The 22,707-nt window shown below is 40.7% G+C and overlaps 1 protein-coding gene across 1 annotated transcript in view; it reads right to left on the bottom strand.

Annotated features, from left to right (window-relative positions):
- wdr11 (WD repeat domain 11) overlaps window positions 1-22,707 on the bottom strand; it is a 190,937-nt gene that overhangs the window by 5,168 nt on the left and 163,062 nt on the right. The window contains exons 23-24 of the mRNA XM_041867113.2: window positions 8,677-8,866; window positions 4,715-4,810 (exon numbers count right to left, since the gene is read on the bottom strand). Of these exons, the coding sequence (XP_041723047.2) occupies window positions 4,715-4,810; window positions 8,677-8,866 (286 nt within the window). The remainder of the gene's footprint in view (window positions 1-4,714; window positions 4,811-8,676; window positions 8,867-22,707) is intronic.

Raw genomic sequence — 22,707 nt, 5'->3', positions numbered from 1 at the left:
GGATAAAGACTGTGAGAGAGAGACAGGGAAGTCGAAATAGGGATCGTGTCAGAAGTATTGTGTTTCTTTGAGTTCTCTCGTCTCACTGTCCTTTGTTCAATGTCTGTGATGTCTACCGCTGTCCATTGTGACAACTGCAAAATCTACAGAGTTTTTCATATGTTTTTTGGGCATATCTGTTATGTTGGTAATGTCTTTATTTTGTGGACTCCAGGCAGGCTAGCGGTCGCTAGGGCCAAGGCGTCAGCTAATGGGGATCCAAATAAAGAACAAACAAAAGAGGTGCAGAGAGTGAATGAGAGGAGAGGAGGGAAAAACAGTAATTATTTCTACCTTTCATCAGGTAAAGAATGGTGGCTATGTACTACGGACCAGTGAGTAATTGACCAGTAGTTAACATAAACATGTTTAGCATCTCCGGACTTCCACACATACAGTGCATTCGGAAAGTATTCAGACCCCTTGACTTTTTCCACATTCTGTTACATTACAGCCTTATTCTAAAATTGATTAAATCATTTTTTTCCTTCTCATCAATCTACACACAACACCCCATAATGACAAAGCAAAAATAGGTTTTTAGAAATTTTAGCAAATTTATAAAATAAGTACTCAGTACTTTGTTGAAGTACCTTTGGCAGCGATTACAGCCTCAAGTCTTCTTGGGTATGACGCTACAAGCTTGGCACACCTGTATTTGGGGAGTTTCTCCCATTCTTCTCTGCAGATCCTCTCAAGCTCTGTCGGGTTGGATAGGGAGCGTCGCTCCACAGCTATTTTCAAGTCTCTCCAGAGATGTTGAATCGGGTTCAAGTCCAGGCACTGGCTGTGCCTCTCAAGGACATTCAGAAAATTGTCCCGAAGCAACTCCTGGGTTTTCTTGGATGTGTGCTTAGGGTCGTTGTCCTTTTGGAAGGTGAACCTTCACCCCAGTCTGAGGTCCTGAGCGCTCTGGAGCAGGTTTTCATCAAGGATCTGTACTTTGCTCCGTTCATCTAAAACTAAAATCCTGACTAGTCTCCCAGTCCCTGCCGCTGAAAAACATCCCCGCAGCATGATGCTGCCACCACCATGCTTCACCGTAGGGATGGTGCCAGGTTTCCTCCAGACGTGACGCTTGGCATTCAGGCCAAAGAGTTCAATCTTGGTTTCATCAGACCAGAGAATCTTGTTTCTCATGGTCTGAGAGTCCTTTAGGTGCCTTTTGGAAACTCCAAGCGGCCTGTCATGTGCCTTTTACTGAGGAGTGGCTTCCGTCTGGCAACTACCATAAAGGCCTGATTGGTGGAGTGCTGCAGAGATAGTTGTCCTTCTGGAAGGTTCTCCCATCTCCACAGAGGAACTCTGGAGCTCTGTCAGAGTGACCATCGGGTTCTTGTTCACCTCCCTGACCAAGGCCCTTCTCCCCCGATTGCTCAGTGCATTGTTGCAAACAGGATGCATGTTTTGGAATATTTGTATTCTATACAGGCTTCACTCTTTTCAATCTGTCAATTAGGTTAGTATTGTGGAGTAACTACAATGTTATTGATCCATCCTCAGTTTTCTCCCATCACAGCCATTAACCTCTACCTGTTTTAAAGTCACCATTGGCCTCATGGTGAAATCCCTAAGCGGGTTCCTTCCTCTCCAGTAACTGAGTTAGGAAGGATGACTATCTTTGTAGTGACTGGGTGTATTGACACACCAACCAAAGTGTAATTAATAACTTCACCATGCTCAAAGGGAAATTCAATGTGATATTTTATTTTTATTTTTATTTTTTATCTACCTTAAGGTACCCTTCTTTGCGACACATTGGAAACCCTCCCTGGTCTTTTGGTTGAATGTGCATGCAACTTATGTGACTGGTTAAGCACATTTTTACTCCTGAACTTATTTAGGCTTGCCATAACAAACAGGTTGAATACTTAGACTCAATAAATGTTTAATTAATTTGTAAAAATGTCTAAAAACATAATTCCACTTTGACAATATGGGGTATTGTGTGTAGGCCAGTATCAAAACATATTTATTTAATCCATTTTAAATTCAGGCTGTAACACAACAAAATGTGGAAAAAGTCAAGGGGTGTGAATACTTTTTTCTTCTTCTTTTTACAAATTCATAAAAAATGAAAAGCTGAAATGTCTCAAGTCAATAATTAGTCAACCCCTTTGTTATGGCAAACCTAAAGAAGTTCAGGAGTAAAAATGTGTTCCGCTGGAAGAGCACGGCGCTTGTAACGCCAAGGGTAGTGGGTTCGATCCCCGGGGACCACCCATACACACAAAAAAATTTATGCACACATGACTGTAAGTCGCTTTGGATAAAAGCGTCTGCTAAATGGCATATTATTATTATTATATTATAAGTTGCATGGACTCACTTCGGTGTGCAATAAGTGTTTAACAGGATTGTTGAATGACTACCTGATCTCTGTACCCCACACATACAATTATCTGTAAGGTCCCTCAGTCGAGCAGTGAATTTCAAACACAGATTCAACCACAAAGACCAGGGGGGAGGTTTTCCAATGCCTTGCAAAGAAAGGCACCTATTAATAGATGAGTAAAAAAAAATAACTGACATTGAATATCCCTTTCAGCATGGTGAAGTTATTAATTACACTTTGGATGGTGTATCAATACACCCAGTCACTACAAAGATACAGGCGTCCTTCCTAACTCAGTTGCCGGAGAGGAAGGAAACCGCTCAGGGATTTCACCATGAGACCAATGGTGACTTTAAAACAGGTATAGGTTAATGGCTGTGATGGGAGAAAACTGAGTATGGATCAACAACATTATAGTTACTCCATAATACTAACCTAATTGACAGACTGAAAAGAAGGAAGCCTGTACAGAATACAAATATTCCAAAGCATGCATCCTTTTTGCAACATCACACTAAAGTAATACTGGAAAAAAAATGTGGCAAACCAATTAACTTTTTCTTCTGAATACAAAGTGTTATGTTTGGGGCAAATCCAACACAACACATTACTGAGTACCACTCTCCATATTTTCAAGCATAGTGGTGGCTGCATCATGTTATGGGTATGCTTTTAATCGTAATTGAATGTGGAGTTTTGTTAGGATAAAACATAAACGGAATGGAACTAAGCACAGAGCAATCATTTTTAATAATAATAAGCAACTGCTGCACAATCCAGGTGTAGAAAGCTCTTAGAGACTTACCCAGAAATACACACAGCTGTAATTGCTGCCAAAGGTGCTTCTACAAAGTATTGACTCTGGGGTTTGAATACTTATGTAAATGAGATTTCTGTATTTTATTTTCAATACATTTGCAAAACATTCAAACAAACATGTTTTCACTTTGTCACTATTGGGTATTATGTGTACATGGGTGAGAAAAAAAAAATATTGAATCCATTTTGAATTCAGGCTGTAACACAACAAAATGTGGAATAAGTAAAGGGGTATGAATACTTTCTGAAAGCACTGTACATTTTAAATTGATGGGGAACAATAAGCACAAAGGAGTCAGATTGGTACAGCATTCTCTCTCACAGGTGCAACAAATATAGCCTCTTACAAGGCATGCATCAAAATATGTTAATGTGACAAAAACAATACCATGCGCCCTCTAGTGGTCAAAGGTTTTGGCACTCCAAAGATACGGTACTGTATTCTGTGGGGTGGAATTATAGTACCATTTGAAATTCAGCAATTCTTTCCCCGCCCACAAAATGTACCATAATGCAGCATAATTTACAGTATGCTGCAGTAAAACATCGCATTTTACTGTTGATAATACCCAACATTACTGTATAAATTACAGTTTTCCATTATAGTGTATAGAAATGTTGCGCAATGACTGGGCTTATAAGAACACATTTAATTCCACGCATCAACAAGCTGTTTTAGGAGCTGGCTCTCGCTGCGCGACAGGTGATATTCCGCTGAAACTCTGAATGCCAGGGGTCTCCAACCCTGTTCCTTGAGAGCTACCCTCCTGAAGGTTTTCGCTCCAACCTCAGATGTTACTAACCTGTTTAAGCTTATCAACCAGCTAATGTTTTGCCTCGCATCTAAAATGCATTCAAATGGCATGAAGTGTTTGATTTGATTTTAGATTATATTTGTATTGATGTCAGAGTGATTAGAGGGACAATAGAGCGCTGAGTACCAGGCCATTAGCAACTTGAGGGCCTTTAGCAAGTTTGGTAGGCTACTAATGACCGTCAGTGGTACGATTGGCGCCATTCATACAGAGCGCAGTTTTGGAGTAGCCTAGTTAACGTAACTCAACGGTCACGTAGCATTTGACTGCGGTCATAACTGGTGACTGCCGGTGTGGCTGTAATACGGTCACCGTAATAGCCCTAGTGGCGCGTCTTCATCCTCCACTGACAGGGGTGTTCGAGAGGAACAGAGCAACACAACACTCATCCCTCATCGTCCATCAGGCTCCACTCAGAGTGGGAGAGAGGCGGTGAGAGAGAGAGCGTAAGCGAGGGAGAAAAGAACAGTGTGTGCGTTGTAAATGCTTTGTGTGTGAAAGAGAGGGATATTCATACGAAAGACAGAATGCAGTATATGTTCTCCTGCATGTGTATTGTGGGCGCTCAGGCGTGTGTGTGTACAAGTGTTTGTGTGCAAAAGAGATTTAGTCTGAAAGAAAGAATACAGTATATTGTATTTGTGTGTGTGCATTTGACAACTTCTACAGAAGCCTGTACCAGTAGAGTAAAGTAGGTAGTACTAACCTGTCCCAGCAGGAGGAGCTGGTCAGCACACTTCTTGGTGTGGTCATAACTGGACCTCTTCACCTCCTGTAGATGGACTCGCTCCAACTGGAACCTCTGTTGCAACACACAGAGAGCGAGATGGAGAGATGGAGAGCGAAAGAGGTGAAGAGATGCGAGAGATGATTATTTAACCTTTACTTATCCAGATTCAAGTGACAGGCAGAACCTCCCACCCACACAGCAACCACCTCCTCTATATTCCACACACCAGAATTCAGTATTTTAGTCTATGATTGCCATGTGAGCGTCAAAAAAATCTGAAAATACATTAATGACACAACTGTTGTAAAAAAGATCAATGTTTATGTATTAAAATCTTAAATATTGCCAGGTTGGTTTTCATAGCTGTTTCACAAGGTGATCATTATTGTAAGTTATAAGGTATCTTTTGATGGTATTTATTTGTTCCACATTATTCATTGTTGTACCCTAGGACCTACAATAGATACATATATATTCAACCACAAGGATGTACTAATGAGCTATGCAAGATAGAAAAAATGAATCATAAGAGGACAACTGAAATTATATTAATTCAGTGTAGATAAGGGAAGGGCAGGTTAAAAATAAAAACATGACAGCCAGACAAGCCAGTGTATGAATCAAACGGATTTGCATATGAATGGAGTGGAAATTAGCTGACTTCATTATCTGTAAGGTAAGTAACTTTAATGTGTCAAGCAGATTACACGTTTTCTTTACCATTTCCGAAACGTAGCAATGTTTAAGACATGGATTTCATGTTGTAATGTTAACAATGTACCCAAAAGTAGTTCAAAGTAATGTTTTAATTTTATTAGCTAAACCTTGTTTAAACAGCAAAATTGTCGCGGAAATCTGCTTTGTTTGCATAGCGATGACGAAAATAACGTAATTTATGCTGTAATGATCTCCAAAATTCTAATCATTAGGTCATCACACCGTTGATATAGCAACGGACGCTAATAGTTTATCGGATCCCATTGTGACGCAGAGGGGGAAACTTTTTGGCCGGGGGACATTATTTGGCATGACAGGCCCATCGTCCTGTGGCACCTCCCACCAGCCTCCACTGCTTGTTAGTATTCGTAGGCAGTTTTACTTAAACACGGGAGGTAGTTACGCATGTCGGTCTTTACTTTTTGAGGGAAAATGTACTTGATACGATTGTGATGTTTTCTCGTCTCACCTAGCTATCTTAAGATGAATGCAATAATTGTAGGTCGCTCTGGATAAGAGCGTCTGCTAAATGACTAAAATGTCAAATGTTTACTAGAGCTTTTATTCAATTCAGTGATTCATTCTGTGTCAACCTACTGCTTTGGCCATAAAACCACATACAAACATGTATATTTGTCTTATTGTTCAGTAGCTTCAAAAGCCTTCCATAGGCATAGACTGTGTCCTCTCATTAGGCTCATGCTATTGTGATGTTGGAATGCTCTGACAAATGTATTTTGGACTGAAAGCTTATCACATCTGATGTAAGTACGCAGATGATATTTTCTTCATGTTGATGTTGGTGGGCAATGGGCATGTAGCTGAAGTGTCTCAGCGTAGGAGTGCCGATCTAGGATCAGATTTGCCTTTTAGATAACAAGGAATAACATTGTGGGGGACCTGATCCTAGATCAGCACTCCTACTCTGAGACGCTTGATCCATACAGCCCATGGAATATAATGATATGACTGGACACTAGTGAACAGTGGACAGTGTACCAGCGGCACTTGTGCTATGAGGAGTCTTCCATCAGTCTACTTTCATCTCATGGGCATGGCATCATAGAGGAATCAGAGAGGCATATTTCAACACATTTAAAAGGGAGAAACTGGTCTGGCTCTCGCTCTCACAGATGTTGTCCAGACAAATACACAATAATGTTGTGCAAAAGGACTTTTTTGTTATGCTTTCAAGCATTGAAGTGATTATTCTAGTGAAACTGTTAATGTATTTGAGAAGGCTATTTGATGTATTGAGTAGAGCATCTTCTACCAGTCAAAAGAAAAAGCTTTTTGAATTGGTTTATGTGTCAATGCCATTACTTATGATAATAAGTATTGTTAAAACACTTTGAACATGGAACGATACTGAACAAAAATATAAACGCAATATGCAACAATTTCAAAGATTTTACAGAGCTACAGTTCATATGAGGAAATCAGTCAATTGAAATTCATTAGGCCCTAATCTATGTATTTCACATGACTGGGAATATAGATATGCATCTGTTGGTCACAGATAGCTTAAAAAAAAATAGGCCTCAGGATCTTGTCACGGTATTTCTGTGCATTCAAATTGCCATCAATAAAATGCAATGGTGTTCGTTCGCCCGTAGCTTATGCCTGCCCATACCATAACTCCCCCGCCACCACAGGGCACTCTGTTCACAACTTTGACATCAGCAAACCGCTCGCCCACATGACGCCATACACGTGGTCTGCGGTTGTGAGGCCAGTTGGACATACTGCCAAATTATCTAAAACAACGTTGGAGGTGGCTTATGGTAGAGAAATTAACAAAATTTACACGTCATTGTGTTGTGATACAAACTGCACATTTTCGAGTGGCCTTTTATTGTCCCCAGCACAAGGTGCACCTGTGTAATGATCATGCTATTTAATCAGCTTCTTGATATGCCACACCTGTCAGGTGGATGGATTATCTTGGCAAATGAGGAATGCTCACTAACAGGGATGTAAACAAATTTGTTCGCAACATTTGAGAGAAAGAAGCTTACTGGAATATTTTATTTCGGCTCATGAAACATGGGCCAACACTTTACATGTTGCGGTTATATTTTTGTTCAGTGTACAATCCCAGATTGATATTTCTAGGCCCTAAAAAATGTATGTTGCTCGAAATCTCCATTCGACAGACAGAAGAATGCGACGCTCATCAAGACCCAAATGCACCATCTCTGATTAAAAATTATTCTCCATCACCTTGGCAACTGACAAGCGGATGGATCACAGCTGAGTCTGGTTGTCAAGTGGTTGCCATGTCAACCAGTCATGCGATAGACATAACAGAGACAGGCCAATCAATGAACAACGATTTAGGACACCTCCTGAATCCTCACCCTCTTTTATCCCAAATGGCAGCTTATTCCCTATATAGTGCAAATGCACTACTTTTGACTAGGGCCCATAGAGCTCTGGTAAAACGTTGTGCATTATAAAGGGAATAGGGTGCCATTTGGGACGCACTGAGAGGATCCAATCAATAATTAAGGTTGAAAAAAGCCACCAGCCTTGCTGGATTGTTTCTCAGGGCACACCTCTTCTCTGTCCAACTTTTCAGTCTGCAAAGGCAAAGGGATACTGCCAATGACAGAGCACACCACAAACAAGGGCCCAGAGAGGAAGGGAGAGGAGTGGCAGTCGGCGGTTTGTGTGACTGTGTGTGTGTGTCTGGTCAATACCGCTGACACAGTAGAATGGCTGAGGTCACAGGAGACTGTCTGCTAGAGGAATTACAATGTGGTCTGGGGCCATTACGACCTGTGGTGTTGACAGTTCGCCCAATTTTTTTTTTTTGTGATCCAATTGACATTTTAGTCATTTAGCAGACGCTCTTATCCAGAGCGATTTACAATTAGTGAGTGCATACATTTTTCATACTGGCCCCCCGTGGGAATGTATGGTATATACCATTAACTCTCATACACACACGGAGGCCCACCTCCTTGGACGTTAACTAGAAGAAATCCCTCCTAGAGACAACACATTGAGTTGTTAGACCAGTGGAGGCTGGTGTCACTTTAAATTGGAGGACGGGCTGATTGCAATGGCTGGAATTGAATGGTATTCGCATTAATTTAATTCCAGCCATTACAATGAGCCTGTTCTCCAATTTCTCCCTCAACCAGCTTCCACTGTGTTAGACAAGGCACACTGCCTAATAAAAAAACGTTTTACCATTCGTCCATTATTTTGCTCACCTGGAAGTAGAAGCTCTCACACAGGGTGTCGTGGTAGATGTCCAGGTGGCCCTGTGGGGTGGCCTGAGTCCCCTCGGCTGGGGTCTGGCCCTCGGGGACGGGCACACTGAGGTGGCGGGCCTGGGCGAATGACTGGAGATAGTGGGCCGCCACCGTCCAGAACTGCAGGTCCGACTCGTCCCCAAACAGCCTGCATTGGGACACAACCAGGGCAGTGTTCATTAGGCACCAAACGAAATAAAACGGACTGAAACAGGAAAGGATTACCTGTGCGTGTCCATTAAGGAACTCCTTGTTTTTGTTTTCTGTTGCAAAACATTTTTTTTTTTTTTGCTAGGGTGTGCCATTATGAACACAACCAATGGCATGCACCCACTGGTTAAACCTGACGAACTGTGGACACCGCTGCTTCTGACTAGGCCAGGGTCGTAGTCACTAGGCACGAAACTGAAGAAAACAGGCCGAAACAGGGATGCCCTACCTGGGGCTCCAATAAGAAATGCTTGTTTTTATTTGCAAAACGTTCTGATACGGTGTGTCCTAATGAAGACCCTGATTGCACTGGGTTTTGAAACATGCGCAGCGGTAGCAATAATGGCTCAACCACTAATGACCGCACCACATGACCCGTTCTGCATGAAACCATCCCCACATCAATTCTTCATCTTTCTGCTAAATGCTTTTTAAACATTTGCACAGTGCAATATCTAACCGTTGCTAGGCTACCCCCTTTCACTAACAAAGGGGTACAAGAACATCAAACGACTATTGTAAAGTTTAATGGGAGTGTAAGAACCCTCGGAAGAAAAGACTTGGAATTGGTGGGTTTAGAACAGTCACAATGGGTTACAAAAACATGAATCATAGTTTAGAGCAGATCGTTTTTGCAGGTTTATGCAAGCTTGAGGGTGTAAAGTTAAGTTTAGACAAAGCTTTAGCACTAATGGTTGTAGCTCAATGTTAAATTCAAATCTCCCTGCCATCATATTTAAGCCAATATGACACCAATGTCTATGAAAGTTCGCAAATCACCTTGATTGGACGTACAGAACACATGAGCCGTCCGGCCGTTACCGAGTACCACGTACTGGATTTTTAACAGGGTCATTGGCATTAGGAAAAAATAAAATATCTTTCCCCGACCTAGCTCAATATCTATTAGTTGGATAAGAACGAGACGAGAGTATGTGTATGGAGTTGAGCGGTCGGATATCCCACTCATCACTCAAGAAGCGGTCTTTGCACATCGCTCTGGCACTCCACGTCCTTTCCCCGGCGCCGCTGAAATTCGCTCAGTGCTCACAGAAAAAAATAACTGCCGCTACAAATTCACTCAATTGATTTCTTGTTTAAAAAGATAATTTAACAAAAAACCCATCTACTTTTGTGATTATGTACCATTTGGTTTCGAAGTAGGCTATCGCGAGAAGCTCCAACATTTCAACAACATGTCGTAGGCTATCAAACAAGGACATACCTGATGATATCAGGCCATATACATTAAAGCTGCAATATGTACTTTTTGGGCGACCCAACCAAATTCACATATACTGAACAAAATATAAACGCAACATGTAAAGTGTTGGTCCCATGTTTCATGAGCTAAAATAAAAGATCCCAGAACTGTTCCATACATACAAAACCCTTATTTCGCTTAAATTTGGTAAACAAATGTATTTACATCCCTGTTAGTGAGCATTTCTTCTTTGCCAAGATAATCCATCCACCTGACAGGTGTCGCATATTAAGAAGCTGATTAAACAGCATGATCATTACACAGGTGCACCATGTGCTGGGAACAATAAAAGGCCACTCTAGAATTAGCGGTTTTGTCGCACAACACAATGCCACAGATGTCTCAAGTTTTAAGGGAGCGTGCAAATGACATACTGACTGCAGGAATGTCCACCAGAGCTGTTGCCAGAGAATTGTTCATTTCTCTACCATAAGCCGCCTCCAACTTCGTTTTAGAGAATTTGGCAGCACGTCCAACTGGCCTCACAACCGCAGACCACGTGTAAACACGCCAGCCCAGGACCTCCACATACGGCTTCTTCACCTGCGGAATCGTCTCACCCGGACAGCTGATGAAACTGTGGGTTTGCACAACCGAAGAATTTCTGTACAAACTGTCAGAAACCATCTTAGGGAAGCTCATCTACGTGTAACTTTGCACTGCAATTGAAGATGAGTGGGACAACATTCTACAGGCCACAATCAATAGCCTGATCAAATGGTGGTCACACCAGATACTGACTGGTTATCTGATCCACGCCCCCTTTTTTTTTTAAAGGCATCTGTGACCAACAGATGCATATCTGTATTTCCAGTCATCCATACATTAGGGCCTAATGAATTTATTTCAATTGACTGTTTCCCTTATATGAACTGTAACCCAGTAAAATCTTTGAAATTGTTGCGTTTATATTTTTGTTCAGTGTAGATTTCCGCAGGGGCGACCTTAGGGGGTTAAAAGACATACTGATGAGCTAGTTTAAAAGCTAAGATCTAAAGTTGGCTTCATTTTTAGAAAGAGATATTGCCTCTCCCTAAAAAGCAGGAAGCAGATTGTATAGTACATTTTCCTGCCAGTTGATTGATTATGGTGAAACAATTTACCAGAATGCAGCAGCCACTACTGTTAAAACTTTGGATGCCGTCTACCATACCACCCTTCACTTTATTACAGGTGACACTTTTACTACTCCTCACTGCATCCTGTATCAAAAGGTTGGCTGGTCCTCATTAAAGTCCCGTAGATCGATTCACTATTCCCTTTTGGTTTACAAAGCTCTACTACACAAGCTTCCGACTTACCTAACTTCGTTGTTGAAGGGTTGGTTAACTCGAGGTTGCTCAGGTCTCCAACAAATTAGGTAAATCCGCTTTCAGTTTTAATGTGCCCCAATGCTGGAACAATTTGCATAACTCATTATAGTTGGATGTTCTGGTGCCGGTCGGGCAGTTTAGGGTGTTGATTGAGGACCTAGTAGCTGAGGAATGTAACTGTTTTCTTACATTTTGTGTTTTGTATTGATTGTCGTTTTGTTTTACATTTCATTTGGTTGTTGTATTGTTGTGATCAGGGCATCCTAGGGAATGAAACCCTTGTCTCAATGGGTTTTTCCCTGAATTAATAAAGAATAAATAAAAAACATAATTTGATGCCAAAATGGCAGTCAAAAAAAATGGTTTGGCTGTTCTGGCGATACTTATTTACACAGGCTTTCTAGGGTAGTCCAGGGCTTTTGTCACCGCTAGTTGCTACGCAGTAACTGACCGGCAGAGCTCATGACTTCACGCTCAAGACCGGACACTGGGGGCCTGGTATGGTGCTTCATGTGCCATCGGGAGTTTTCTATGGATGATATGTGGCTGCTGTATTAAAAAAAAAACTTTCAATGGGAATCAATTTGTCTTTGTCACATGCTTTGTAGACAACAGGTGTAGACTAACAGTGAAATGCTTACTTACCTTTTCCAACAATGCAGTGTTAAAGAATAATTAAATAAAAAATACAAATAGTGACACAAGGAATAAATACAGTTAATAAGGAATAAAATAATGATACAAAATAACATGGCTATATATAGGGAGTAGATCTAATGGCTATACACAGCGAGTACCAGTACCGCGTCGTTGTGCCGGGGTATGAGGTAATTGAGGTAGCTATGTACTGTACATATACAGTGCCTTTTTGTCTCACCCATCTACACACAATACCTCGTAATGACAAAGTGAAAACGTGTTTTTAGAAATGTTTGCTAATTTATTGAAATTTAAATACAGAAATATCTCATTTACATAAGTACTCACACCCCTGAGTCAATACATGTTAGAATCAACTTTGGCAGCGATTACAGCTGTGAATCTTTCTGGGTAAGTCTATAAGAGCTTTGCACACCTGGATTGTACAATATTTGCACATTATTATTTTATAAATGCTTCGAGCTCTGTCAAGTTGGTTGTTGATCAGTGCTAGACAGCCATTTTCAAGTCTTCAATTTTCTTTTTACATTTTTGTCATTTTAGCAGACGCTCTTATCCAGAGCGACTTACAGTTAGTGAGTGCATACATTATTTATTTAAAAAATGTCATACTGGCCCCCCGTGGGAATTGAACCCACAACCCTGGCGTTGCAAACGCCATGCTCTACCAACTGAGCTACATGCCGGCCATTCCCTCCCCTACCCTGGACGACGCTGGGCCAATTGTGCACCGCCCCATGGGTCTCCCGGTCGCGGCCGGCTACGACAGAGCCTGGATTCGAACCAGGATCTCTAGTGGCACTGCTAGCACTGCGATGCAGTGCCTTAGACCACTGCACCACTGTAAATAGGCCACTCAGGAAAATTCAACGTCGTCTTGGTAAGCAACTCCAGTGTATATTTGTCCTTGTGTTTTAGGTTATTGTCCTGCTGAAAGGGGAATTTGTGCTTAGCTCTATTCCATTTATTTTCATCCTAAAAAACTCCCTAGTCCTTGCCGATGACAAGCATACCCATAACAGGATGCAGCCACCACCATGCTTGAGAATAGAAGAGTGGTACTCAGTGATGTGTTGTGATGGATTTGCCCCAAACATAATGCTTTATATTCAGGACATAAAGGTAATGTCTTTGCCACATTTTTTGCAGTTTTACTTTAGTGCCTCATTGCAAACAGGATGCATGTTTTGGAATATTTTTATTCTGTAAAGGCTTCCTTCTTTTCAATCTGTCAATTAGGTTAGTATTGTGAAGTAACTACAATGTTTTTAGTTTTCTCCCATCACAGCCATTAAACTCTAACTGTTTAAAAGTCACCATTGGCCTCATGGTGAAATCCCTGAGCGGTTTCTTTCCTCTCCGGCAACTGAGTTAGGAAGGACACCTGTATCTTTGTAGTGACTGGGTGCATTGATACACCATCTAAAGTGTAATTAATAACTTCCCAATGCTCAAAGGGATGTTCAATGTCTGTTTTTTTTTTTTTTTTTACTCATCTACCAATAGGTGCCCTTCTTTGCAAGGCATTGGAAAACCTCCCTGGTCTTTGTGGTTGAATCTGTGTTTGAAATTCACTGCTCGACTGAGGGACCTTACAGATAATTGTATGTGTGGGGTACAGAGATTGTGTAGTCATTCAAAAATCATGTTAAACACTATTATTGCACACAGACTTAGTCCATGCAACGTATTATGTGACTTGTTAAGCACATTCTTACTCCTGAACTTATTTAGGTTTGCCATACCAACAGTGTTGAATACTTATTCACACAAGACATTTCAGATTTAATTATAAATTAATAAAAAATAAAATCTAAAAACATTATTTCACTTTGACATTATGTCGTATGGTGTGTTGGCCAGTGACACAAAATCTCAATTTAATCAATTGTAAATTCAGGCTGTAACACAACAAAATGTAGAAAAAGTCAAGGGGTGTGAATACTTTCTGAAGGCTCTGTAGGTAGGGGTAAAGTGACTAGTTAACAGTATAGATAAGACAGTAGTAGCAGCATATGTGGTGAGTGTGAAAGTGTGTGTGTGTGTGTGTGTGTGTGTATGTGTGTTTGAGTGTGTATGTGGTGTTAGTATGCATGTGTGTGCATGTTATGTGTGTGTGGGTGTACGTAGTGTGTGTGCGTATGTGTGTTGGGGTGTCAGTTTAAGCAAGTGTGTGAGTAGAGTCCAGTGTGTGTGCATAGAATCGGCTAAAGAAATACATCAGAATAGGCCTAATTAAAAGAACAGTGATGAAGTAAATGAAAAATGCTGGGCAGAGAATGCCCTGAGATCGTGACTGAGCGGCACCGGAGCGAAATTGGAGCGAGAGAGAAGGTCGGCACTCCACTCCAGCTCCGCTCACATCCTCTGAATGAGACTACAGCGTCCATAAAGTGACCATTAGACTTGCCACCTATGCACTGTAGATAACTAGCTTTATGCTGGTATTCAAACTGAGGTTAATCAACAAATGCAAACAGATGTTGATTAGCTAGGTCGCTAACCAGCAGCTAACCTCTGTAGCTAGCAAACGCCAGTCAGCTGAAAGCTAGCTAGCTAAAGAACAGGCAAACAAAGGCAGCTAGCTATACTTGGTTATGGATGGCTTTTACACAAATTAATTCACCCATTAGCTAGCTAGCTAAAAGCAAACAACAACAGCTGACATGACACAGAAGCTAGCTAACGTTAGCTAGCTCACATGCAAATGCCAGTAATATATTTTCCCACAAAACATAGCTAGATAGCTACATCAGTTCAAAACCAACACCAAACTCAGTTGTGCACTGACTGCAGTGTGCAAATGCATGCTTGCTAGCATCAGAAATACTCAGTTTCAAACATCCATAAGAAATTCCAGTATGCTCCTTCTCCTGTCTTCTTTACATTTTAATCCAAATTAGTGCTGAAAAACAGTGCCAAAATACCAACTCTGCCATATGTTGGATATTTGACAACAACCCTGTCATGCACGGCCATTCTAGTTGCATGGCTCTAGGGCTGGGAGGAGGGGGGTAATGCCCCCCACAAACCAGGATTATATTACATTTACATTTTAGTCATTTAGTTTACAGTTTCAGTTTACAGTTTAGTCATTTAGCAGACGCTCTTATCCAGAGCGACTTCCAATTAGTGAGTGCATACATTTTTCATACTGGCCCCCGTGGGAATTGAACCCACAACCCTGGTGTTGCAAGCGCCATGCTCTACCAACTGAGCTACACGGGACTACGCATACAAATGTATAGGATGCATAACTCTGCAACGCTTTAGGCTAGAAAAAAGCTGTAAAAGGCACAAGAAAGATGTGGCTCTAGTGTACATGGGGATCTCTTTGTTTAGTCACTATGGCTGAGTTATACGACCTTCAAAAGTAAATTACGTAAAACAGTTTTCTTTTACTTTGCTTTCAATGGGAATTATTGAGTCATATTTTACAACGTAAGACTGTCACAATCAATTGAGCTATTCACCTTCTGAAAACTGCAGACGATTACTTTTGATTATCCATGGTAAACTCTACACATACAGTACCATTCAAAAGTTTGGACACACCTACTCATTCAACAGTTTTTCTTAATTTCTACTATTTTCTATATTGTAGAATAATAGTGAAGACATCAAAACTATGAAATAACACATATGGAATCATGTAGTAACCCAGAAAGTGTTAAACAAATACAAATATATTTTATATTTGAGATTCTTCAAAGTAGGCACCCTTTGCCTTGATGACAGCTTTTCACACTCTTGGCATTCTCTCAACCAGCTTTAATAGTTAGTTCAAAACTGATTTTAGCTATTAGAGGGCAACAGCCAGCAGACCAGGGTTTAATCCAGCAACCCTTGCAGTTATGCACACCACCTGTGCCATTAAGGTCCAGACCATTTGTCAGAGCCCGCATTACAGGTTACAATAGCACTGCCAATGACAGCCTTTTGGCTGCTCCCAAAAAATCTGCCTTTTCATGTGGAAATGTTGTAAAATACACCTTTAACAGAAAATCACCGTCCAGTTTAAAAACCATGGAAATTCAAAACAAAAAACTATGTTTTAAGTGAGAAGTAGGCATTGGTCTGAAGCCGAAAAAGAAAGGACATTCATATGAGCACCAAAATGCCTACTCCACCCTAGCTCTTGATCATCACTCTCAGCTCCATTACATTACACATAAGAGTCATTGTATGAAGGAGTTTTGTTAAGAGCCCTGACGTTCGGTCTGAAAATTAACACGCATCGCTTGCGATAAGGTTTTTGGACGCACGAGGACCTTATCTTTCAAACTAAAGGCTAAATTGATACACACCTTTATAGGGTTAGTGTTCCCACACGGTCATATGTTACAGCGCATGTTTACGGAAGACAGAGTGCTAACCTGTGCTAATTAGCTATCTAGGATGCGCCGAACACCTGTGTTTAACGGAAGAATGCCATCGGCTGCAACTGTGATAAAGCCGGTTAAAACAGTGTACAGTAAGTGTGTATTTTGCATTTGGAAAAATTATGTGATATGAAAGTAAAGGGCTTTATGTTTCTAGAACTGCATCGCAATTGGAAATCGACTCACGTTTAGATGGAGTATTTGGCGGTTTTGGCTGCCAGAGCCAGTCTACCTCTGAAAATACTTAAGGAGTAACGGTAGGCTCCTTAAGAGTACATCATGGGCTAACTTCACCCATGCGCTACCAAGATCTTCCAGCATACAGCTTTGACCTACTACATTTACATTTTAGTCATTTAGCAGATGCTCTTATCCAGAGCGACTTACAGTTAAGTGAGTGCATACATTTTTTTTCATACTACAGTAGATATGTTGGTCTATTGTACTTCAAACAATGTGTAGGCAGGTTTAGGATTCAAACCTTATCAAATAGTCTAATTCATACTCTTCAGAGGGATAATGGACTTCACAGCATCCTGCTATCACCATCTTTATTGCAAACAAATACAAACATAACTTTAGACTACATATTCATTTGACAGGGGTAATGAACTGTCCATCGATCAGCACAGCAATTGATAAAACAGGACCATGTTTGCAAAACAAGTGGTTCTGAGCTTATGTCAATATTACAGATACCTCCTGCGCCTCGACCTGTTGTTTCCGAAGTTTTTGTATTTATTTTATTCATAAGTGATGGTGTCAAAACCTGATACAAAATAGCCAGCTAGCTAGCTAGGTTGCAATGGAGCCCGCGTCGCCTGGAATAGCTAACAAACGTTTCCAGAGCTGTAGAAGCAGTGTTTATTACGCTATTGTCCGGGACAATATTGACAATCCAGAGTTTCAATGCGGCAATTTATTTATTTATTTTTTATTCTTCTTTTTTTTCTGGGGGAATGGATCAGCTTAATATTGCAGATAGATTGTATCTTCTATCAATGTAATTGTCTGCATCACTTCCAATCCCCCATGTTTTTTAAATTTATATATATACTCCCCTTTATTACTTTTCAACCCCACCATCCTTTCCCTACTTGGAGTAAATTAGTGAACAACAATGCCCAGGCCTCTATTTCCGGTCTATACTTACTATCTACACCTTATGGACAGAGTTAATTTTACAATAATTATATATATATATATATATATATATATATATATTATATTTTTTTGCTCCTGAACTTCTTCTACTCTCAACCTCTCGGATCATTTTCATGATGTCCATCCGGTTTGCTTCTATATGCCATATCTTTCTAACTGTGCTCTTTCCCAAAAGCTCCCAACATACAACCTATATACTTATTATGGACACAGTATGCTTACATTATTAGCTATCTTTGTTATTATTTGTTGTTATTTGTTATTAGTCCCATCCTTCAACTCTATTCAATACCTCCCATCTATCTCTTAACACCATCCATATAGGATTTCTATTTGCCATATATATTTCAACCGTACTGTGATGTTTTACAAAAGTTCTGAACCTTTCTATTCTCATTGCTTCTACAGATTGTGAATTAAAAATAAACATTTTTGCTAAAAGTATTATTATATTATTGATCGATTGTCTATTACTTTTCAGATCACCCAGTAATGCTATCTGCAAGGTTAGCTCCAGGTAAATATTGCAATCCTTTAGCCATTCCTGGACCTGTGTCCAAAAACAAGCTACAAATGGACAGAACCAAAACAAATGATCTAATGATTCTGTCTCTTCACAGCAAAATCTGCAGAGCTGGGAAGATTGTACCCCCCATATAAATAACATTCTATTGGTAGGAATAATTTTATATAATAATTTAAATTGAAAGATTCTAATTTTTGAATCCGGTGTCGTTTTGCGTGTCAGTTCATAAACACTATGCCATGGGATCGGTACGTCAAAGATCTCTTCCCAACTATTTTGCAATCTATATGGGACGGCTGTCAATCCTTTGGTCCTTATGTGAAACTGATATACTTTTTTATTTATCACAGTTTTCCTTATGCGGCAATTGTTTGCTTGCAGAAGATTACAGGAATGAGGTTGGCTATCCTTAGCAAGGAAATATCATTTCTGCACGAACTTATGGGGAAAACAGAAATTGGAATTTTCTTGTTCTCAACTCCTGTGGCTGGACGCCGCTCGGGTTGATGGATGTATCCCCGCCTTGTCATCTGTCCCTATCCGAATGGCCTGTGCTACCTGGAACTTGCCTGCCAAGGAAATCGTCTCCATCTGCTTCTCCTGCTCAATCTTGTAGTGGAGTAGACTGAGAACAGCAAGAGGATTGTTCCAATCAGCGCTGGTCCCATGTCACAAGTTGTGGAAAACGAAGGCACAGGCATGTTGCTAAGAGGACTGGAGTGTCTGCGAGAGGACCGGAGCAGATTGACATGAGGAATAGCTTCGCCGCCCTGGTGCCGGATCTACCTGCACCTTCATCGCTGGGACTGCCTGTGTGTGCGACGGCTGTGCTCACTCCAACTAAGCTGACTCCAGCAGCAGCTTCATCGTCAAGTTGGCTCCTTTCCCTCTCTCTGGATCTGACGGGGCACTGCCTGCTGTGGGATGTCTGGACCTATCGCCGGGAGCTGCGGGCGTATGGTATCCTGCTTCTCGTGGGGCCGTGAAAGGTTCTGTGAATTGTGTGAGGGGTTAGGATTTCTCCTTCCCATTCTCCGGCCGTTGTATTGGGCAGTTCAATGGTGATAAATGTCTCAGTCCCTGGAGCAAAAACGTTACGCTATCCAGGAGCATGAGTACAGGAAATCTGCTCCCAAACATTTTAAACCTGCATCAGGATATTTAGTCTATTGTAGTTCATTTGGGACTCAATGGCATTATGAAGGGCAGCTCAGAACAGCTGAAGATGGATTTTGAAGAAGTGATTGGGTCTCTGCTTGACACCAACAAACGCCCCATAATATCTGGCCCTGTGCCCTCCCTAAATCATGTAATTGAACGTTTCAGCAGACTTTTAGCCCTCCATAACTGGCTACGTGACTATTGCAGCTCTGTGGGTGTAACATTTGACAATTTTTATAGCTTTCACAGCATTATAAGGCTGCGTTGAGACAATGACTTATCAATGACCCAAGCCCAGTTCAGTTAATACCTACTATTGTGTCGCTGTGTTGTCATAGTGCTTAAGCAAATGTACATTATTCCAGGGGCGTTGGAAGACAATGTAAGTACCCTAATTTATTCCCCTTTAACTGCCCTGAATGCCTCTGCTGATCCTACAGCTATTGTATGCAGTGATCATGTGCCTATGAACCAGAGTTATACTGTTAGCACTGAGGCAGTGAGCCCTAGTAGGAAGTCCACTATCTGTAGCTCACCCTGCACTAACATAAATAACATAAGCATGTCTACTTCTACTAAGCTTCCCAGTAAAGCAATGAAAACAATCAAGCATCCCAGAAAAGTGCTAAAAATAGGCCACGCTAACATATGTAGCTTAAGAAACAAGGTCCATGAAATCAATAATTTGCTAGTAACAGATGACATTCATATTCTGACAATCTCTGATAGTGGTAGAAATACAAGGTTATATCTACAGAAAATACAGAAATGTAAATGGTGGAGGTGTTGCCGTTTATATTTAGAACCACATTCCTGTAAAGCTTAGAGAGGATCTCATATTAAATACTGTTTAAGAAATATGGCTACAGGTTCATCTGCCTCACCTAAAGCCCATTCTTGTGGGAAGCTACTATAGACCACCACTTTCTAACAGTCAGTATCTGGATAGCATGTGTGAAATGCTTGATAATGTATGTGATATCAACAGAGGGGTATATTTTCTGGGTGATTTAAATATTCACTGGCTTTCATCAACCTGCCCACTCAAGAGAAAGCTTCAAACTGTAACTAGTGCCTGCAACCTGGTTCAGGTTATCAGTCAACCTACCAGGCTAGTTACAAACAGTACATGAATGAAATCATCAACATCTATTGATCACATCTTTACTAATGCTGCAGAATTTTTGCTTTAAAGCATTATTCAAATCCATCTGATGTAGTGATCATATAGCAGCCATATCTAGGAAAACCAAAGTTCCAAAGGCTGGGCCTAATATAGCGTATAAGGGGTCATACAATACGTTTTGTAGTGATTCCTATGTTGTTGATGTAAATAATATTTGTTGGTCTGTGGTGTGTAATGCGGAGTAGCAACCAGTCGCTGCACTTGACACATTTATGAAATTGCTTATTCCAGTTACTAATAAGCATTCATCCATTAAGAAGATGACTGTAAAAACTGTTAAATCCCTGTGGATTGATGAGAAATTGAAAAATGGTATGGTTGAGAGGGATGAGGCAAAGGAACGGCAAACAAGTCTGGCTGCACAACCGATTGGCAAACGTACTGCACATTGAGAAATCATGTTACTAAACTGAATAAAAATAAGAAACTACACTATGAAACAAAGATAAATTATATAAATAATGACAGTAAAAAGCTTTGGAGCACTTTAAATTAAATTCTGGGCAAAAAGTCAAAAACCTTAGGCATGACATGCCAGCTACAAACGCTGACACTACACATCCAAGTATAACTGATCAAATTATGAAAGACATGCATTATAATTTTGAATTCCATAAAGTGATTGTGGAAGAGGTGAAAAATATGACTATGACAAGCCACCGGGGTCTGACGACTTGGAGGGAAAATTACTGAGGATAATAGCGGACGATATTGCCACTCCTATTTGCCTACTAGAAAGTGTGTGCCCACAGGCCTGGAGGGAAACAAAAGTAATTCCGCAACCCAAGAATAGTAAAGCCCCCTTTACTGGCTCAAATAGCCGACCATTCAGCCTGTTACCAACCCTTTATAAACCTTTGGAAAAAATTGTGTTTGACCAGATACAATGCTATTTTACTATAAACAAATTGACAACAGACTTTCAGCATGCTTATAGGGAAGAATGCTCAACAAGCACAGCACTTACACAAATGACTGATGATTGGCTGAGAGAAAATGCTAAAAATAATGTGGGAGCTGTTTTGTTAGACTTCAGTGTGGCTTTGACATTATCGATCATAGTCCACAGATGGAAAAACATATGTGTTATGGCTTTGTGGATAAAGAGTTACCTGTTTAACAGAACACAGAGGGTGTTCTTTAACAGAAGCCTCTCCAACATAATTCCCCAGGGCAGCTGTTTAGGCCCCTTACATTTTTCCAATCTTTACTAATGACATGCCACTGGCCTTGAGTAAAGCCAGTGTGTCTATGTATGCCGATAACTCAACACTATACACATCAGTTACTACAGCGAGTGAAATCACAGCAACACTTAACAAAGAGCTGCAGTTTGTTTCAGAATGGGTGGCAAAGATAAGTTATTCCTAAATATTTCAAAAACTAAAAACATTGCCTTTAGGTCAAATCATTCACTAAACTCTAAACCCTCAACTAAACCTTGTAATAAATAATGTTGAAATTGAGCAAGTTGAGGTGAGTAAACTGCTTGGTGTAACCCTGGATTGTAAACTGTCATGGACAAAACATGTTGATAAAACCGTAGCTAAGATGGGGAGAAGTCTGTTCATAATAAAGCGCTTTTCTGCCTTTTTAACAACACTATCAATGAGGCAGGTCATATAGACTCTAGTTTTGTCGCACCTGGACTACTGTTCAGTCATATGGTCAGTTGCCACAAAGAGGGACCTCGGAAAATTACAATTGGCTCAGAACAGGTTAGCACGGCTAGCCCTTAAATGTAGACGGAGAGGTAACATTAATAATATGTATGTACAGTGCATTCGGAAAGGATTCAGACACCTTGACGTTTTCCACATTTTGTTACATTACAGCCTTATTCTAAAATGCATTAAATTGTTTTTCCCTCATCAATCAACACACAATATCCCATAACGACAAAGCAGGTTTTTCGATTATTTTGCAAATTTATCAAAATACATTAAACCGAAATATCACATTTACAAAAGTATTCAGACCCTTTACTCAGTACTTTGTTGAAGCACCTTTGCCAGCGATTACAGCCTCGAGTCTTCTTGTGTATTACGCTACAAGCTTGGCACACCTTTATTTCTGGAGTTTCTCCCATTCTTCTCTGCAGATCCTCTCAAGCTCTGTCAGGT

The sequence above is a fragment of the Coregonus clupeaformis genome, chromosome 37 (assembly GCF_020615455.1).
Source record: "Coregonus clupeaformis isolate EN_2021a chromosome 37, ASM2061545v1, whole genome shotgun sequence".
In the NCBI taxonomy this organism is placed as follows: Eukaryota; Metazoa; Chordata; class Actinopteri; order Salmoniformes; family Salmonidae; genus Coregonus; species Coregonus clupeaformis.
This window is presented reverse-complemented; position numbering and strand designations above follow the sequence as displayed.